Source organism: Barbatula barbatula (genome assembly GCF_947034865.1).
Source record: "Barbatula barbatula genome assembly, chromosome: 13".
In the NCBI taxonomy this organism is placed as follows: domain Eukaryota; kingdom Metazoa; phylum Chordata; class Actinopteri; order Cypriniformes; family Nemacheilidae; genus Barbatula; species Barbatula barbatula.
In genome coordinates this window covers 22,449,950-22,471,459 of record NC_136776.1, presented here as the reverse complement: position 1 = coordinate 22,471,459, position 21,510 = coordinate 22,449,950, and the positions used below count along the sequence as shown (strand labels likewise).

At 42.7% G+C, this 21,510-nt stretch overlaps 1 protein-coding gene across 6 annotated transcripts in view; it reads left to right on the top strand.

Moving 5' to 3' along the window:
* The window catches only part of ptprsa (protein tyrosine phosphatase receptor type Sa), a 146,349-nt gene that overhangs the window by 47,325 nt on the left and 77,514 nt on the right, over nucleotides 1–21,510 (top strand). For all 6 annotated transcript variants that reach the window (XM_079471332.1, XM_079471334.1, XM_079471336.1 and 3 more), the window contains one exon: nucleotides 16,664–16,832. In XM_079471332.1, coding sequence (XP_079327458.1) covers nucleotides 16,748–16,832 — 85 coding nt within the window. In that variant the 5' untranslated portion in view covers nucleotides 16,664–16,747. The remainder of the gene's footprint in view (nucleotides 1–16,663; nucleotides 16,833–21,510) is intronic.

The window sequence follows — 21,510 nt, the reverse complement described above, 5'->3', positions numbered from 1 at the left end:
GCTGCACTGGTGCCTCTGTGCTAATTTAGTTTTTTATGATTTGAGTCTTGCTAAGAGAGTAGTTTTGTGTGTATATGTTCATGGTTTGTTTTTTATGTGCAATTTAGGCACGTTTCCAAAACTTTTGTATTAAAATTCCTATACCGGATTTTGTGTTTCTGGATTGGCGACCTTACACTTCATTTTAAAAATGTTGTCCTTCTTCATCAAAATTTCAGTAATGAGCTTTGGTCGACTCCCTAGATAATTAGTATCAAGGATAAGTGACATTTGCACCCTAAAATTCATGTAGCAACAGCAAGACTAAGGCAGGCGGCTCATCACAGCGAATGTGATTTGTAATCGCTTTGCTATTATAGTCGGAGATTAGTGCAAATTAAGAATCGTGAATCCAAATTCAGATGACTATCATAGTCAAAGGCTTTGTGATATTTTAACGCAGTTACAGCGTGTATAAACCATTGTCAGACACATTGAGCTGTGGGCCTCGTTTGGCAAATGCAGGTTTGATTGTGGCCTGGTTTGTTTTTCATTCTCGTTCCTCCTCTAACCCAATGATTTTCTGTCCCTGCGATAGCGGCACGGGCCCAGAAAAACTCTTTGTCTTTTCAACAGCGATATACGAAGTGTTTCATGGAAATAGCCAAAGTGCCTCATGCATATTTCATCTAGACGTGTGTTTGAGATGCAGTTTGTGAGTATATGTGTGCGGGAAGGAGTTTTGTCTGGCTCCAGTATGGATTTCTGTCAAGGTCTCTTGGTCGGATACAGTTTCGCCAAAAGATTCATTGTAGCTCAGCTAACGCGAGGGGCTTCGGCGCTCGCATACAAATGCATCCCACCGAACGTCTTTTAATCACATCCAAGAACGCACTGTTTGATCAATTGCATTGCATGCAGTCAGAAATGGAAAAACTCTGGAATGTATGACTGTATGTGTAATGATGAATCACAAGTGCTAGCGTAGGGTTGTAAGATTTAGATGCCACTACCAAACCCTTCAAGACGACATGACATTGAAATGAACCCTGTTTACTTTCTAAATGTGTGTTATTCTGCATGGTTAATTTGTGTGTAGATGATTTGTCATGACATGTGCTAGTTCCGTTGGTTAGAGAATTTTTCTTCTCCAGATTGTTTTTAAAACCGCAAACAAAACCAAATTTTATTCTTTGTTATTTAGCCCTGCGTGCATTTGTTGTAAAACACAACCTTTTCTCAGCTTCTACCCTGACAGGACAATTCCCAGCTTATGTTTGTTGAGTTGCTGCCCGGGATCCATTGTTTACACGTTGTTCAATTGTACCAACGAGTCATTAATCAGTTCGGGGACCGGCTGACTTACAGAGTTATTTTGGTCTCCCGGCAGGCTCTAGAGTTCTTTCAGGGCAACCCTGCTTTTTATTCTAGACACCCCTTCAGCATTACTGCCAACTTTGCAGACAGCCCCGTCTATAAATACATTCACCTCTTCTTGGAAGCTTTTGAAGTTCAAATTCATGCCCTGTGTGTGGTGCCCTAACTTCAAATAGACTCCAGTGGCAGACAGGAAGTTGTGCGCCCCCTCTTTTTTTGAGAATGTGAGGCGCGTGTGATCTGTGTGTTTGAACCAGGTTAGAGGTTATAAGCAATGGCAAGATTACTCTGTGATGGACAATTGAAATAGCAATTGCCAAGATGGCGGCAAGGGTTAGAAGCCCTGTGCACTTTTTTCTGTTGTTGCCATGGTGAACGCCAACTCGCCTGACCTTTGACCGAGCACTTGACTGAACACAGACGGCAGGTCTGGATGTGTTGGCGGAGCTTTCAAACCATTTTATAAACTGATTTTAATATGCAAATGTTTTCATCTAGAATGTAAACCAATTAATATCCTTAACCGGTAATATATCTAAATAAAGCTATAAATATTTAAAAATATGAAATAACGCTCCTCCTCTCAGCATCCCTGTTTTTCCGTCTACCTCCACCCTATGATCTCAGTGTCAAAGCAAGTTCTCCACAGTTATAGGGCTAAAGATTTGTTTTCCCAGTCTCCCTATTTTTAGCCGTTGCCTCGGGTGGAGATGAAAGGGAAGTTGACGAAACAGGAGGAATTTGGGTTTTTCGAGAGGCCTTCATTTCTTTTTTCCTCTTGTTTTTCTCTCCTCTTCTTCTGCCGATTCTTGCCTATTGTCTTCATTTTAGCCAGTACTCAAACTGCCAGTTTCTTTTGCCAGGGAATTCCCAGAATATTAACTATTCTCCATGTGCAAAGCCAGTAGCTTTTGCCTTCATGCCTCCAATAAAGGCTGTTTTGAATTCCCATGATGCCCTGGGGTCGTCCTGTCCTCAGTTCTGTCAGAGGCGTATGAACGCTAACCATCAGTCTTCGGGCATTCTGGAAGTAATTGCGAGGCTGTCCGATCTACCCATAAGTTTCCTCATAACCTATACTTGTAATGGTTTATAAACAGCCATGTATTGTATGTATTAATTTTGTTTTTATCAATCAGTTTCGCCTGGAGTCCTGGGGAGATTCTATCCGTCGCTTGTGTCTGTGCTGAATGCAGAGCGAGCCGCTTGACTTGCAAATGGCAGGGAGTGTAAGTGGCATATCGCACTCGGGTAACTAAAGAGGATCTGTGACGTTTCCCGTAGGCAAAGATTTATTGGCGGCTGCCTTCACAGAGGATGAGTCAAGCTCAACCTGCACATTCCCACCTCTGTGCACAGCAGAATTTAATGGAACATCTGAGAGACTTGGCATTCATAGTACATTGGCTGTAACGCTGTTCTCAACACCACCTTTAATTGCTTTGAACACGAGGGCTGCTTATTTAAAAATCTCGTAGTCAGGGGACATCCCGGTAAATTTGTCCACACGCCTTCCTGAGGTATAAGTGTCGGCCCCAAGTTTACCATTCTGGTCCAGGTAGCATGTGATGAAAAACACATTGGGCTAGCATGAAGCTGGACTCCCTGCCTTGGCAACATGCATCGGTCTAAATAGACCCCTGCAGCATGATCCGTCTGTTTGACATTGACCCCTCTAGGGTACATAATTGATATTCACCCATCTCTTCTCAGACAAGGGTTAGATTAAGGTTAAAACTTGCGCGGGTTAAAAACACCGCCTGCGCGCTTGCAGGCAGAAGGTTGAAATGGCGAATCAGCTGAATTTTCCAAGGTAATTAATTCATCCCGGAGTGTTAAAGCTTTCCATACATTAACCTGCTCTTTAAAGGTTAATGTACGTCCTCTCTCCAAGGGTACCGTACCGCTGCTAAGAACGGCACGGGCTGCGCCATGCTAAGTTGTTGTCGCAGCATCGTGCACCAATGCAGCGGTATACCTTAGCATATCGAGAGAAGATATTTCCCTCACAGTGGAAGCTTATTAGCGAACTAATTGTTAGGCGTAAAGGGAAGCCAGACTCGGACGTTGGCACGCGGAGAGCAGCGTCTTAGTCGTTTCTCTCCCACACTCTCATTAAAATACCATTCAGAGTAGGGTTATTTATTTTATCTGTGGAATGCTGTGAAGGGGGCTGCCAAGTGCCGGGAGGGGAGGTAGATTACGTCGACCGAGCGGACAGCTGAATGCAGTTACTCCAAGTCGACACGAAATGAGGGATTTGTTTTTTTGCGAAAGCTTTTTTGCAACGATAATTATCCTGCAAGCTAATGAGGAGGAAAGTAAACAAAAGCTTCGTTCATTGTCATTTCTGTGTGGTAGCCCATCTCTGCGCATGCCACCGCCGATGTCTGACGCATTGTCCGGAGAGAGAATTCTGTAGCAGAAGCCGTTGTTAGAGTTATAGGTTGACTTTCAGGGGGTGGGGCTTTCTTTAAGAGGTGTGACATATAGATGTACTGGGGTGCAGTGTTGTGAGGGTTGCAAAGTTAACATCCGTTATCTTCAAGAATTTTGTGCTAAACACTGTTTTAGTTTTTGTTGATTTATTCATGATGTAAATCTTTGATAAAGTGTTGTTGCTTTTATTGTTTGGTAGCATCTGTTTGGCGGCATGGAAAACATATGCACACTGACTGCTTTGTTTCAGTAACTACTATAGATAGAATACAGTGTTGATTCAAATGTAAGATTAAATTGTTGATAAAATATTGATATACATAATATGTGGAGAGAAATGTTTTATGGATATTCAAATGTTTTGTTGTTGTTTTTTTATTGCTCATAGGTTGCTTTACAGCTTAGGAGATGGAGATTTTAGTTGTTTGATTTACGTAGGAACTTTGGCTCAGATATATTTTCTACAATCGCTCGGATGTTTGTTGAAATTTGTTGAGTATGGTGCTATACAATTTATGTTGTTGGGTTAAAAAAAAAAATTTATAACATTTTTGTATTTACGGGGTCATAATTTGCATCCTGACAGAAGTTATGTTTAACATTCTTTAAATGCAACACTTGGAAATGCTTTCCGGTTTTAGGTTCTTGTTTTTTTTTATCAGAAATTTTAGATGGGGAACTTGATTTTGCGAAACAATTACCTGTGCCTCTGGCGCGTCTACGTTTGATTTGTTTATGTACGTATCGTGTTTGTGTGACTGTCTTTCAGTTGTGTGTGAGACCGATTGAAGATTGTTTTCTCTAGACATGCGGTTGCCCAGTGAAAAATGTGGAGCGAGGGATGTAGAATGAGAGAGGGCCAGTGAAAGAATGTCAGAAAGTCAGGGCAGATGGACAAAAGGCCCAGTGTTATCATCCTCCACAGATCGGCCCCCAGAATACCACAGCTGGTTCACATTTCCACGGGGAGCGATGGCAAACGGCTGAAATCTCTTACTGACCCCCTCCATTTCACTCTCACACACACGCTAAATCCAGCCATGAGCACACACTCGCTGACTTTTACTGCGGCACAAATTCTGGCTTCATATGAGCACGCTGCCTGCCAAAAAATTCGAAGTATGTACGGTATATAATTTAGCAGCATGCTACATTGTGTCACATGACCTCACGTTGCTTGTTTAATTCGCTGTGTTACGCACATTGAATGTAAAACAATTATTGCATCGTTAATCCAGTTTTGTTTATACCTTTTTGCTGTGCAATTAAATAAGTTGAGAAATCAGTCACAATGCATTATGGGATACATGCATGGCGGTGCGCTGCACATTAAGCCCTTCAAGGAAAAGTTTACCTCCAAATCAACATTGTGTTTTTTGAACTCGCCCACATAACGTTCAACATGTTTTAAGACCTCCCGGCGTCTTCGGCACTCAAATAAAGAAATTTTATGTGACATCAGAGAAATTTCAAGGCCTCCTCATAGACGTCATGGTTATAGTTGTTGTCAAGGTCCAGAAAAGCACTGAAGACATCGTTAAATTGTCCATCCGCTCGTGGCTCAATTTAATTTTTCTGAAGCTACGAGAGTACTGTGTGTGGAAAACTAAATAACGAATTGAATCGATATATTTCCGTCCATCTTGTCTATGGTGCTCGTTCATGAGAGCACTTCCACGCATGCGCATTCATTTTGATTTTGAGGTTAACTTTTCCTTTAATACAGTCTGACTAGAAGAACCTTTGTTTTTCCAGCGAGCAGTTAGTCATCTACATGAGCCAAATCTATTTTCTACATATTCACCACGTAGACCTGTTAAACCCTTCTTTGCTTCCGGGAAATGGTTTACTCCAGTAAACATGGCTCCTAAGTGCTCTTTCTCCTCTGTAGGTTCAATGCATGAGTTTATTCAATCCCAGCCTATAATCCCACCGCTTGACTGCCTGTCTGTTCAGCCCCTTGGGCCTTGTTACCGTTGCACGTGCTCGCTCAAGCCCCTGCTCACACACAACGACACAATTCTCATTGCCCCTGCTTGATCAGAGATGGAGGAGGGCTCTTCTGTGTTTTCAATGCAGTGACTCAGGATGTCACAATTGTATTAGTAAGTTAATGCAACAGAGATAAATGTTTTTTAATTATTTTTATTATACCTCATTTCTAAGCAGCACATTTTTAAGTATAGTTGTTTCCGAGCAGCAAAGCTTTGGTAAAGTTCAAAAGAGAGAGCAAGAGAGACTGCCTAGGGACCTGATTTTTGCTCCTTGGGAATATCCTTAAGGTTGCTAGGACTGCGAGCCAAGCATTTCCCTAAGCAAGGTTTGCATTGGAAAGTTTCTTCCCTGCTCAACAGAGCAGAAGTTTGCCAAGTAAATACATTGGGAATGGCCATGCGTACCCCGAGTTAGGCAGCTGAATGGCACAAACAAAACCTTGTACGCTTTATTTTTTACACGACACAATAAAGGTGCACTCCCAGCGCACTCACACAATCGCACAGGCAGTTTTTCCTCTTGAGATGGCAGATCCGAGTGAGCCATATGGAGCAGACTGCATCTTGCTGAGCGTGCCTGACGACAACCGAACAGCTTGGGCTGTACTGGAATGGCAGTCTTCAGTTCTCTTACCACCAGGTTTTCAAAAGCTCCCTCCCTCGCTCACCCTTTTTATTTTTCAGAGTAATTTTTCCTCTTCCTAACCAAACAGATGGAATAACGGACTAGCATCACATATTTAGCGTGCAAACATACTTATCTGTTGACAGCTCCTCCCTGGCATAACTATTCGTCTCTTTCAGGCACCCCCTGAAAATGATGCGCACACTTAGCTATTGTCCCAGAATGCTCTTAAGGTCTCAGCAAACATTTCAAGTGCAGGAAGGTTTCCGCCACCTTCCCTCAGAGGAATAGATAATGGGAAGCTCCGTTTCCAAAGAGCACAGTGCTCAAACGCAAAGCCGCCCGATGGAGCCGTTGCTCTAAGCCGGCATGTGGAGCCTGCCAAAATACAGACAAAAACATTAGTCAAAGACAGATTAAAGTTGTCTTGTCATTTTTGGGAGGTTTTAGAACCTCAATTAGAGCAGTTGGAAATTCTCATGATGTGTTTCTCTCCTCTCTGAAACCGGCAGACGTTCCGCACCAGGTGGCTAGACCGGAGAGACCTGCAGAAAATAGTGTCACAGCTTTTTGAAGTATTCAAATCCCAAGACTTTGATTAAGTCGACATACACGTTATTTTCACTCAGAGGGACCTAACTAGACTTGGATGGTATGAAGAGGGGGTGGGGTTTAAAGGAGAACAAAGCAGTCATGACTTCTTAAACAAAACGAGCCACTAACTGCTTGCTGAAGTATTGATTTTGGCTTAGAAAACTAGGGAAATTTATCTAAAATAAGAATTAGACTTTTGTTGTTATAATCTGATTCTATTGATCATGAGAGCTTTACGGAACCTCAGCATTTCGTAGCTAACAAGAAGCTATACTATTGGATTTTCCTTCCCACAATTCAGTCAGTGCAACCGATTGTTACAGTAATGAAGAATGTATTGTTGTATAATCAGCCTTTTTTGCTTTCAGGAACCCCCCCACGTCAGTTTCCTCTATATGTCAACCAATCAGAGTGGTCGATTCATCAGAATGACCTGAATGTGGTCTCCCTCGTGAGGAAAGATTTACTCCACTCGTTTTCCTCCTTTATTTAAAGCCATTGTTCCACGAATGCGGTCAATTGAGCGTTATTGATAGAGGGGTGCTGCAGAGGACAGAGTTAGGCTCCTGGTGTAGTGCTTGCTTTCTCACCTGGCCGTTTTATAGACGTTTGTCATTTCTTTGACTGCTCGGAACCCGTCGGACGAGCCGGAGGCCTTGGGGCAGCTGAAGCGCCACCTCTGACTCAAACTCTAGTGAGCGGTAATGTCTCGCAGCTTGGAGGACCTGTCAGATCTCTTTAGAGATAAAGAAGCGAAGGCGCCTCTTTGCGTTCACACTGGTTACACCTCACACCACGCAGGGCTGACTTATCGCCTGATAGTCTGTTGAAAAGGCCAGTTGTCTGACATGAGCGAGAGTGCTGGGTGCCTCTGGGGGCGTCGGTTGTACGCTATGTGGCTTTCACGCCGTTGCTCATTACTGTGTGTAAACAGTGAAATACATCAACCCTGTTTGGCGAAGGACCTCATTTTTGATGGCTTTGTAATATTATTCTCAGCCATTCTAGCAAGTTTCTGAATGGCGCACCAAACAGGGGAGGAATGCTGTGTCGTTAAAAAAGAGCTTTTACCAGCTGCTTAACCTTTCACCCCTGACCCCTCCTGCAGATTGTCAGTTGTCTGAAGAGCAAATAAGAACCTTTTTGGGGAAGCCAAGAGGTCTGTGGCTGGGTAAGGCAAGATTTTATTGAGCATTGGTGTTGGCATTTATGATTCAACAGTGTAGTGTCAGCATCAAGACTTGGAGAACACTGTCCATCCTTTATGGCCAGTTTACAAGGTCAAACTCCAACAATAACCCAGTGTTTCCACGCACGTTTATGAGTGCCACTTTGATAAGTTGACAGCAGAGGCTCTGTTCCCTAGATGGCTTGTTCCGGAACCCTTCAGAAGCGGATCAACCCGGGCTGCCCAAGCTAAAGCTAACTGCTCCCATTCCCACTTTCCTAGTTTTGCCCCAGTGCTGTCATATGAGTATGTGGAGGTCACCTGACCTTTGTCCTCGCTCACATTTTCCAATTCCCCTCTTGTTTTACTCAGAAGCACAGTCAGCGATAGCCAGAAAGATTAGCCATTCGGGAAAGCGGGACTGTGTGGCCCAGAACTGAGACTCACATAATGGTCTCTGTTTGCCCTTCTCCTCACAGCTTTTACAACGGCCATAAAAATGCCCACTTGTTATTCCCGAGCAGAGCTGAAGGAAGGTGACAAACACGAGACACAAATCCAAACCTGGCCATCTGTTTTCTGTCTTCAACACATCTCTTTCACCCTCTAACTCTCTCTCTCTCGCTCCCTTTTCTTTGTTCAGCAGACTAGCCATGAACCCATGAACACTTACCTCACTCGCACACAATCACGTCTCCCTCTGTGTGCACACACTCTCCCGAGGCCCCGGTCTCGGTCAAAATGTGATTATACACTCCTGCACCCACTCACCACAGTGCTGTCATGTAATTACAGTGGTGAGGAGTCAGCGTGCTCGAGCGAAATGGTTTTATTATGGCGTATACAGGGCAAAAAAAGCAGAATACCTCATTTGTTGCCACAGCAACCATTAACATGCCGCTCCTCGCAAATTTGGAGCAGGCCCCGTCGAGTGGCGCGTGTATAAACAAGGTGACAGATTGACCCCGGGGTTGTTAATTAACGCAATGAACGTTATTTCAGTTAATGGGACGAGGGGGGCGCTGGCGTCCTTGAGGAAAGAGCCCTTGTTCTAAAAGGCCCACTCATACAGTTCAGGTGCTATTTGAGCGGATAAAAAGTCAGAACTGCCACTTAGCGCCAAGCGGTTTTGGTGGTCTAGCATTAACGGCACGTTTGCACTATCGCGTTATTCAGTTCAACGTCCAAAATGAGCACACCTGCATCACTCCTTAAATTAGTGGTGGGATTAGATTGTTTTTAATATGATCCAAATCCGTTGCAAGATGTTGTCTGTGGCGTAGAGTAGCAGCGTGCTGCCTGCGGCAGTGTGCTTGCACCTTAGCGTGCAGTAAATAGATGCATGCCGGAATGCTAATGTTTCCCCTGCACCACCCCTCAGGCGTTGCCGTCAATAAAGGTGAGTGGCAGCGTAATTGTCTGCATTTGAAAGGAACCATCCCTGTTTTCCGGAGCAGCTTTCGAATCATAGGTTGCCAGGTGCCCAGATAACTATTTATTTACCTTGTTTAGAAGGATTTTATACTGGAATTCCATAGCATATATGTGGAGCTATCCCATCCCCTACTTACCAAGCCAGGAAAAGTAGTCCAATTTGCAGTGGGCACCTGTGCTTAATGTAATTTTATTCCTCACCACAGTTCAGAATATCAATGTGTGCCCATATCTCCGTCCTCAGCGAAGCACTGGAAAGGCTCTTAGTTGGTCTAAAAGGGCAGAATTCGCATGTAGATGGCTTGGCAGGAGTCCAGAGCTTGATGTTAGTTTACTTTCAAGGACTAACGGAGATCAGACCATATTTTCCATTAAGTGATACCCCTCCGTAATGTGTTTAAACGTACAGGTGAGCCTGCCAAAGACTTAGCGGATAACTCAATGACAAGATGTCCCACCATAAGAAAGCTACAGCGTTACATGGCTGGCCTTTTTCATTTTTAAAGGGTTATTTATTTAGTTTTTTCATAGACCAGGATATATATTTTCATAGGCTTGACTGTACCAAATTAGATTGTGTGGTCCAGTTTAGTGTAGAACGGGGCTAAAGATCAGAAAGTTGGACAGCCTTATCAATATTTGACACCGTCATTGGCCAATTGTCTTGATTTAAAAGAGCACACTAGTATGTATATGGTTGCAGGTCTGACATCCATTAAGTAAAAGCCATAACTTCAGATTTGATGTTATGAAGGGTTGTGAATGTCTACATTGCAGTGCTCTCGAAAGGTTATTAACTAAACATCTTCCTGAACAGATCCTGGGATCTCACGGAAGGTCAGCTCTGGTTCTAGATGAATGACGTATCAGCGTGAAGCACTGCTCGCTTTCTTCCGATGCGAGGGTGCATTTACAAACACGCTCGCACTTAAACGCGCCTCTGTTTGCTTGCAGTCGAGCCTCACAATTATGTAACGCCTGTTTTGGAGAGGTGAAAGACTGTTTCTTGGCAGCGTCCCCTGTTTCGTTGTCTTCTCTTTTTCGTGCAGACAGCGAGACTCCTGCGTGTGTTATTATTCATCAAACATTTCATCCCGGCTCCAAGGCAAATCTGCAGCATGGGGGGAAGCCTTGGATCATCTCTTTCCCGTTGTAAACAAACACAAAGGAAGGAGAGCTTTGGTCACAGAAGATGTTCTCTCTCTCTCTCTCTCTCTCTCTCTCTCTCTCTCTCTCTCTCTCTATCTCTGATGACCATAGCAGGTGTGTGTGTTGATCTGAGAGGCCATCACCTGGTATTGCTGTGATTGTGGTGCGTTTTATTTGGAGAGCTGGAAGCAGATGGGAATAACAGGCCACCATTATTTACATAAAGCTCCGACAGATACATGCAAATTGATATGATTGCTCAAGCATGGCATCTCACAAAACATGCCCGGCTAATATCTCACCCCACAAATAAACACATTCATATTAATGCAAAAAGGTCATTATTATTACTGTAACGTGGATAAAATATATTCACACATAGCCTACATGTTTACATCTGTTGGTAAAGCTAAGGAAAGATGCAGAATTACAGAAATGAAAACTAATTATTAAAGTATGGTGCCCACATTTATTACAGAATTTTGCTTTAAGACGGCGAGAATGCACATGAATTTCTTTTTATTTAGATTTTAATTAGATTTTGGGGGTGACCTGGACATGTTTTCGCAAGATTTACTCTATGGATGTTCTGCTGAAAATAGCATGTCAATAAATTGACATGTGATGTGATCAAGCAGCAACCGGCGCAGGGGGATAGCGACGCGCGCTTTATTAATGCAGCAAACATGTCGGCGGTGTGTGGAGCATTTCAAAGTGCAAGCGAAAGTCACAGCACGGAACTTGCCTCGCCAGAGTCAATTTGTGAATGAAAGCATCTTTTTAATGAAGTGTTTTGTTGTAGGGGTACGGAGTACAGTACATTCTTTCGGCAGTCAGTTATAGGCCTAATATAGGCTATTCAAGAAGGGAGAGGGCTCCTTTTCTTTATTTGAATTATATTGTATTATATTGAAAAGCAAGACAAAATATAATAAGCACATTTTGACCATTCGGTTTATGCAATAGTTGGCTAAATAAATAGAAGAAATACGAAAAGCCATTTTCAGCCAAGTGTTTCATTTTTCTTCGAAAATTTTCCCTAATTTACTCTTTATGTGTGTATGTGTGTGTGGGGCACAGAGCAGGGGAAGGAAGAATTTAGTGAATATCATTACAAGCGTCCTGTGAGTTAGGAAGTGCCATCAGATCAATATAGTTTCCATGTCGCAATTAATGCATGTCAACAGTGCCGCAGCTCTGTGCTAGCCCCTTATTGAATTTCAGAGTAATTTTTTCATGCATGTCAGAATGATGAAACCTGGCGGTTTTAAACGTATTTGACCGCGTTAATCTGGCAACCCCAAAATGATGATGTTTGTTTTTGTAATGTGACATAAGCAGGATATCAAAAATTCGATTTGTATCTATGTTGAATCGATTGGATGGTAAAAAAGCGTTGTTGCATTACATTTTGGGAGGAGAAGATTGGAAAAACTATATTTCTGTGGCTTAAAAACACAAGGTCTTATAAGATCTAACTATCATTTCAGACCTGTATGATTTTCTTCTGCAGATCTTTAAGAATGCTGGAAACCAAACAACATTGAACTCCACAACCTTTCTCAAAATATCATCTCGTGTTCCACTGAGGCAAGAGTCACATAGAGGTTTTGATTTGAACCACACGAGGATGAATAAATGATGAAATCTTTATTTTTGGATGAACGACCCCTCTAAGTAATGAGGGACTCGTCTGATTTCCCATTGATTGTAAAAGTCAACTGTACTGTCCATGCTGGAGAGGAAATGGCAGGCGAATCGTAAAAGTTGATTGGCTGAATTTGAACTTTTGCTTCACCGTAGGGACGGACATTGGCAGTGGAGGGAACAGACAGCCAATGGGATGTCGGCACTCTCTGTGTGCTATTCAAAATGGCAGTAGAAAGACACAAACGAACTCGAGCCACCTGGACTACACAGCGAGATCTGGCACTGACATGAAAGCCAGATGTGTGTGTGCTTTCTCACTTTACCATTGCAGATAGACATACGAGTCTGTGTCCTTGGCAAAAGGACGGAGTCAAGAGCCATTGAGAGGGCTTTTTGTTTTAAAACTACCCCACAATCCCTGTAGCATACGACGTCAACATTACCAAGGCTCCTCGAGGGTTATGACGTTTGGTCGTAAATTAACATTTATCCTTTTTTTTTTTCTTAACAGTCACGTTTTTAGAGAACGCCGTTGAAAGTCTTGGAATAAGAGCTTGTGTTCTTTTTTGATGGTCTGCTTACTGGTTTTGGTGGTTGGCTGCGTTTTAGGGTTTGATCTATCGTGATTTTTTTCAGTCAGCACACTAAATTAAGGAAAAACTGCTCCTATTGTGCATCATTTTGCATCGCAACCGATTAACAGTCACTTCACGCAAAATTAGCGTGGCACGCATCACTTCACTTAATAGTTATTGGTCTCTTATCTAACATATTAGTGGAATTAACACTATTCATTTACTTTTGAAGTGAACAAATGCTTCGGATGTCGTCTACGATGTCTCGTTCATTTGCCAAAGGTGACTAAAAAATGCTTCTGCGTGCTTGCGAGCGCGGCCTATCTCTCAGTTAACAGCGGTTTGATCTCTATATTGAAGAATGGTCTCAGGGGCGCTTAATTGGGAGTTTTAATTGGATTTCCGCCACGCTCTCTTCCTTCCGTTTCCCTTGCTCAGACTCACTGGGGACTGTGATCTGGCTGCGGCTTTCCTCCTCTGATTATCCAGCTTGAAAAATCACACACTCGCATTAGACGTCCCCATTTATTTTTGCAGATTTTCGAGGCATCTGCGCAGTAGTTTCTGCATATGCTTGCCTTGCAGCAAGTTTTTCCTGTTCAGCATCGATCTCCGTGTTGTATCCGCACAAGTCCATACATGCACATGGCCGTATATAAACCCCCTACTGTCTCTCCCCCGCTTGGTAGCTTCCCCTCTTCCACCATCCGCAGGAGAAGCGGCACTGCAGATTTTGTAATTATCACTCGCATTAATACTAACGCATTAAATGCGGCATGCAAGCTCCAGATGTAGGCTACACTAGGGCTGTGTGTGTTTACGATCAGCTGCGTTCAAAGGGGGCTCTTCAAAGATCTTTTGATTTTCTTGTTTATGTGCTAGAACGTAGATTGTGGCTTTGAAGCTCGTGGTTAAAAGTAGTTGCATTTTAATATTGCTATTATTTGGAAAATAATATTTTGTTTTCGGTGACCCCATTCTTATTGTGTTTAATTGTCTGGTGAGGAAAACTATTTTTGCATTTTAATGCAACAAATAATATATAAATACAATTATATTTGCATCATTATTTTGATGAATCATCCGGTTTATTTTCTTAAACACGTAGGTTTTTCTTTTACTCATTTCTGTCTTCCATCGTTCTCACTGCTGCACCGCATTCAACACGCTAGCATTAATAATGTATGGAAACGTGGGAGATTAGGAAGGCAGCCAGTCATAGAGAACAGCCTTGATTACATCTGACTGCTGGAACGCATCATACAACAGAAAACACGCTGCATGTTGGCATTGAAGAGTGAGGCGATGAAGGAAAGATGGTGTTAGAGAAAGACAGTTAGAGAAAAAGAGGATAAACTCATAGTCTGGGGTATGAATAAATGCACGTTTCAAAAGACAGGTTGACGGTCGTCAGGTGTCGCGACCTCGCAGTCCATTGCATAATGGCGCAAAAGTAGCATGCTAAACATATTTGGAACACAATTTGTATTATCGGTCTTTGAGTTTGTTTTTACCGGCGAGCTATCGTGGTTTCATGGTTCATTTTGGGACAAGTATTTAAAACAAACCTAGAACATTCTCCTTTCCTAAAGCTCAATTATTTATAGACACAGGTCCTTCTGAATATTGCATAGCAATGCAGCTGAAAAATACGGCCCCTTTCACAGCCTCCCAAAGCTTTACCAGGTGAACATGAATTCAGATTAAGAGAACGCTGAGACGTTTTGTCGTATAGTTTATAATAAAATAAGTGCTTTAGCGTTTGAGGTGCTTGAAGGTGTGACGCTAATCTAGACATATTTGAGTTTTTTCCTGCAGTAGGTAGGTTGGTAATCTGTCAGGGGTCTGGTAGTGCTTGGATGGGCATCCGTGGAAAACTAACCTGGCGTCTTTTAGCGAACTGCTGGAAGCCTTTTGCATTCACCTCATCCATTTCATTGCTTATTATATTTAAAACCTTCTATATGTGCTCTTGTATGCAGTAGATGCTGTTGGTAGCCGCAGAGATGATGACGGGCGTCACAGCAGTCTGGCAGCCTCTGCCAACGTAGAAGGGCCACATACATCACGACAGACCTGTCCCTACTCTTGTCTGGGAGTGCCGGGCCCTGTGGTCATGGTGCTCCAGAACAGAAGCCTTGGAGTGATGCTTTCAATTGTTTATATGTTTCAGAGTTTCCTGTCAGCATGCAGGTTGACAGGAAACCCCTAGCTGACAAGCCAGCTGTCACTGGGCTCCTACTCCCACATTATGACTAGCAGGCACACTGGAATCACAACGGCAGGCCGATGCGATTGTGTGCATGCCTGTAGGCACGCCATTGTGCTTTGTAGAAGGACACAAAAGACTTCTTATTAAAGTTTGAAGTGTGTCATGGGACCTCAGGGTAGGAGGATAGCATAGAAGAGTCCGTCTGCAATGCATTCTGTTGGTAGTTTTGGGCGTTGTTGATGGTTTGGTCTACTGTTGATGGGAAGTTTTTTTAATGTAAAGGAGCACTCCTGAATGTTTGTGACATACTATGTTTTATTTAAAGCTGCAATACAATTGAAGTTTACTTTGCAAACACTTGTTAAAGTCCCCATGACATTTTTACTTCTGTATTTTGACACATTTCCTGAAATGGATTTTCTCATTAGAAAAATAGTGTGCGTGGCTTTCGTCTTTCTAAAAATCGCAGTTGCAGTCTTAAATGGAACTGGCAGCCGATTGACAGTTGAAGGGGAGGAGTTAACGGATGCTCCGCCCGAGCCATTTAACATACGTCATTTAAGATGGATGGTCATTACATGAAGGAAGAGCATTTTCAGATTTAAACTGTTGAAAACAGAATGATCCACATTGATAAACTATTTACCATAAACACTGAAATATATTTAATGAAATTTAATTTTACTGGGACTTTAGAGTAAAACAAGATTGTTAAAATTTGACCCGAGAGCTCAACCCGAGGAATCATCATTATTATAAGCTTGTGAATTAAGCTTAGAAGACTTTTTATTTATATAACAAATTTGAGTTTATTAGTGACCAAAAAAGTAAAAAATTGTGTTCATTGAAAATTTGTGTCTAACATAATCGTTGCTCATTGATTTTTCAGAATGTGAGCTTGCTGTATGACTTTGCTAATTGGATGTTAAGGAGTTTCTAGGCAGTTCTGTACCCTCAGGTTCCTCTATTTTGGCTGTGTCAGTCTGTGCAGTTTTAATGGTTCATGTCAACAGCTCTTTAGATCTCGACTCGAACGCTGCTACACGTGTTCGTCTCTTGCCATCTGATGTTGCTGCCATCTTTAATTAAACGCTTTACAAGCATGTTCGGCTGGTTTCCGCCCCACGCTCGTGAAACGCAGTTGACTGCAGAGGCGGCACAAAGTAACAGGGGGATTAATCGCAATTTGGCTAAAACAAAGAGACGCGTCTGAAATATTGATGAGCGTCTTTGTAATTACAAGATGGGCGGATAAGTAAATAATGACGAGATCCAGCGATAAAACCCGAGTAATTATGAGTTGTGTAAAATGGTTAATTGCGAGGCTGCGGGCATGCAAGGGATGCGAGCTAAACCTCTGAAGGAAATGTTTGTGGAAAATGTGTGAAAGCACTTGATGGTTGACTGGGAAACAATGTTAACACACAAGTCTGGTACTCACCGTGGTTTCTTCTTTCTCTTTTGCAGAGTGCCAAACATCCAACGTGCAGACCCCTCGTCTCCAGCCTGTGGGGCCGCGGCTGTCCAGCCAGGTCAAAGGTCATCTGCAAAATGATGCCAGTCGGCCACCTGCCCACCCTGCTCTCCCTGAGTGCCCTGCTGCTGTCCCCGCTGCTCACCGGCTCCCTGGCCTTATGTAAGTTTGAAAATGAAAGATTGTACTTCGCCGCACGTTGTAGTATTTACTCTCCTCGTGCGTGTATCTCTTCATCTAGCAGGATCGGGGCCCTCGCTGGCGTCTTTTAATTTCCAAGCCTTGAAGTCTGGATTTGTTCTGCACCATTTCACCCCTAAGATGGATTTAGAGACGCATTAGGAAAACAAAGCAAGAGTCGAGTGAAGTAAAGAGCGGGGGGCGTGTAAGGGGGGGTAAAGCCTCCCTGTTGTTTTCTACCCTAAAATAGGTGTAAGAGAGAGAACGAGAGAGATAAAGCGACGATGGGATAGTGCTTTGTTTGCCTGACATTGTTCTGTTCTTCTATTTGTCGGTTTTATAGGGCGAGCCAAAAGAGAAAATCAAATGGACGTCTATTTCTGTGGTTGCGTTCAGTTAGCATGCATGCTTACGCCGGAGCATTTACTCACATTTTAACAGCAACAACCCTCAGCTCGCTCTCTCTTTCTCTCTCTCTCTCTCTCTCTCTCTCTCTCTCTCTCTTGCTTTTTGTCTTTCCCTGAGGAATGATTTAGAGATTGCTCTTTCCTACCTTTGACAATCTGAAGAGGTTTTGTCGAGTTGTGAGCTTGTTTACATACGGTAATAGTACGTCGCAAGTTTAAAAATCAACGAAGATGATTTAGAAAAAATTGGATTGGAAAGGTGTGCCTTCTTACAAGACGTCTGAGACTCCTTAAGATATTAAAGAGAGCTCACTTGTGATTTCTCTCGGCGCACGCCGTCGTTCCTATTTTGAGCGGAGACAGTATCGCTCACTATCAATCCGCACATCTCTATTTTTACAGCGACGGCTCCCTGTCGTACGTCCAAGCTGCTCTTACTGTATTTTAGTCAGTGTGTGCACGATTGTGGATGTTTACTAGGGAGTGTGCTAGGCATCTTGGTCTCAAAGCTCTAATCACTACACACCCCCCTATCCCCCAAACCCCCGACCACCAAGTCTTGCACCCCCTTCTCCTGACAGAGCCGTCTGATTGGCTGTGATGTTGTTTACTGTATTCTCAGGGTCTCTGATCTCTAATTACTGCCTCATCGGGTTGTCGTACAGCACCGGCGGCTGGGGACAGACGTTTTCTTGCGCATGTGTGGTTTTGGATGTTTGTTTTGTGCTCGCAATTTTTTTCGACCTTCAATATATTGTTCATATACAGGAGCGTATCGTATATTGATTTTAAAATCTAGCGCTATTTTGTGTTGCAATGACCACCTGCGATAACCTCATTGTTAACTATTGCCGAGGTTATTGAAAATCTGGATCGCCTGCAACAATCCTGAGAACTATACGCAAACTGCTTTTGACATCAGCCGAAAGCAATGTTTTTTTGTAAAGCAACTTTGCACAACGAAAGAGTACAAAGACAAACCTTTTCGGTTCAGCAATAACACAATGCATTGCTTTTCCAATGGAATAACCTCTTTCTATATTTACGCTACATTGAATGACATTGACTCGCTGTTATCTAGTGCTGAGATTTCTGAAACACTAGACTGCCTGCAATAATACCGAAAACAATGCACAGACGGCTTTTGTCTGCGTCAGCCGCTGCGTTTTGTAAGTTATTACATTCAGACGAACGAATACAAAAAAACGTAAGATACAAAAAGTAAATAAGGTTATGTTGATTCTGAAGGTGACCCCTCCCTGACTTTCTGAACCTCTCTTTGTTCCCGTCAAAACCCGTGGAATAGCGTTGTACGGCCCACCCACAGACGCACAAAAAGCGCAGGTGGGCTTGCGGTCGCTTTCTTGCACAGCTGCACATACACACACACTCTTTCTCTCACACAGGCTTTTATTTAGACACACACAAAGCCGGTAGATGTCACCTCTGCGTGCGCTTGCCAAGTGCATGATGTCATCCATTTTGCCTCTCTCTCTCCCTCCCTTGCTCGCTCGCGCACTCTTGCGCTCATAAATCAGCATGTGGAGGAGACGTTTTTAATCAAAGAAAAAAGTGTGAATAAATCTTTGCCACCGGTGATAAAGCTTCAGGCTTGTTTGTGTGTCCAGTGTCCGGCTCCTTCACATTAACCGGATTAGCTTTCGGCACAAACACGCAGTCTCCTCGCTATAAGACGATCTAGAAAAATTGGCATTCGATGAATTTACACCTTTGCATTAGATCCGGTTTATTCCAGACCGGTATTCAATCCAATATTCAATATTCAGTGAGTGGTTTGATCATTGCTTATTACGTTATGTTCCCTCATTTACTCAATTTTGTTTTAATATTTTTCGTATTTTATAGAATATAGATTCTATAAAATGGCTTTTTTTCACTATCTGCTTATACTAATATTTTGATCTGAAAGTCATCAAATCTTTTTAGCATGTTGCTTTATTCCCTAACATTTTGTGTGCGGGTAGTATACAGATGTACCGTACATGTGTCCTATGGTGTGACGGTACAAATTCAGAAAACAAACTTATAATCATATATTATATTATTTGATTTGATTTATATTTTTATGTAGCATAGATATATAAAAGAGAAAACATGTGTGTCCAAATGTTTGACTGGTAATATATATCAGTGTCCGTTTGGCTTCGTATTTTTCCATTTAGTTTAGTCATTGAAAACCAGTCGATGGCTACTATGATCTACTTAAGTTACGATCACTGTTATCTGTCAACCCCCCAAAAATTCTTTCCACATCTGTTTTTACGAGAAATTGTTGGTTTGATAAAGAAAACTTGATCCAGAATCGGATAGCTGTCCGCTTTCCCACAATGGTCTAAAAACAGTCTGTTCTGCTCGGGTGTGTCTGTCAAACCACACAACACCCCGTCGCAACCTCCCACCCGCTGTCTTCTCCCAAAAATCCCCCGATGGCCAAACACCCGTCCAGCGGACCAAAATATCCCACCTCAAAATTGTACTCTGCAATGTGAACAATTCTGTTTGTTATGCTGCGGTCGCCTGTAACACCATAAGAAAAGCTCCAAATATCATTGCTTCATAACACGGGCTGTGTTTTTCCTCGAACCCGGAGTGTTTTTGTTCAGATTGCGTGCGGGAATACGGTACACTGATTTCCAGCGACCGTAACTATGTTGAGAAACTTGCCATAGCGTGTTTGTTGACGTTTCTAGGAATGATGTGATATTCAGGATGCGTGACCGAACTTCTTACGGCATCGAACCGGCGCCCTCGCCCGACTTTTAATCGAGACGGGCGGAGAGCGGGTAGCGCAATTGCAATGATTTTATTTTCCCCTTTGATGTGAGAGGTTTCAGGGTCCTGGAGACCCACCCACGTCTTGTCTCTTTAAAGTTATCTGCTAAAAGGCTTGGATGTTACTCATTACCTGCCTCGCGCGGCCCTGCATTTTAACCAAGCAAATCTGTGATCCTGTGTGCAGCTCCAGTCTGTGAACCGGCCCGAGGTGAGAGAGATTCTGAGAGCGTGTCGCTCTTAAAGGAGGAGTTCACCTTTCAAACGAAGATTTCAAACCTTTCTTTCTTCCGCAGAACACAAAAGACGATATTTTGAAGAATGTTGTTAACAACCCCCCATTCACTTGGCTTGGTTACGGTAAGCGTCGATGGGGGGCTGTGCTGTTCTGTTACCAAAATTTTTCTAAATATCTTCTATTGTGTTAAATGATGACAGTATTTTCATTTCAAAGGTGAACTACTCCTTTAAGGAATCGTTTCCCTAAAAATGAAATGAGTTTTCCCGAACTCGCGTTTCTACTGTAGAATGCCAATGAAGATGTTGCTCACACGCTCAATGCATACAGTGACCACTTTCTTTAATAATCCACTTAGGTTTATACGATTAACGTCATTTCAGAAATTAAATGAAATTTGGTCCGTTCCGCCCATCAAATGATTCGGCGCTGTTTGTGTCCTTTTTGGAGACGGACAGCCGGTGGTCTGTGTCTGCTTTCGCTATTTGGGACTTGTAGAATTAGTATTGATTTGCATTTCACAGAACGCTAAATGTAAAAAAAGGATATGTTTTGGACACTTAATTCTGCAATATTTTATTGGATCTATTGTTGATTGTTTTGGCCAGCAGATGGCACCGTCGAGGACAGTCACCGTACTGTACACACACACACACACGTGCGGTTTTCAAGGCAAGTGAGATTAATAGTGAAGCAGATTAGCAGGCTTGGATTTAGTGATTGTCATAAAAGATTATTGCACGTCACCTTTGTGATTTTCATCACGCTGTGATTCCTCAACCAGGAATGGGTTTGGTATGAATTATGGAGTCACGTCAGACGCTGTATAGCCACATGAGCTGATAGATTGAAAGCACTGTTTCTTTGGGACAAAGGACTGAGGTTGAGTCATGACTAGCAAGCCGAATCGATGACTGTATACGTTTTATCTCTTTAATAGAAAGAATTAATGGAGCGGGTGACTTTTGGCGTTCTTAGGATCCAATGCAATGATCTTTCAGCTTTGAAAGGAAGGTTTTCAGAAAGAATTGATGTCAAGTTACAATTAAAGGTGATCGATCGTAACGTATATCATTTTAGTCTTATTGTTTATCATAATTTCTTGGCCTGTGTCGTATTCAGCATTTCGTCTGCTTTTCACAGTTGACGTTATCATAATCTCAAAGCAGAGAAAAGACATTCTCTCCTAAATGCCAGTTTCAGATTTGTATCATCTTCCACG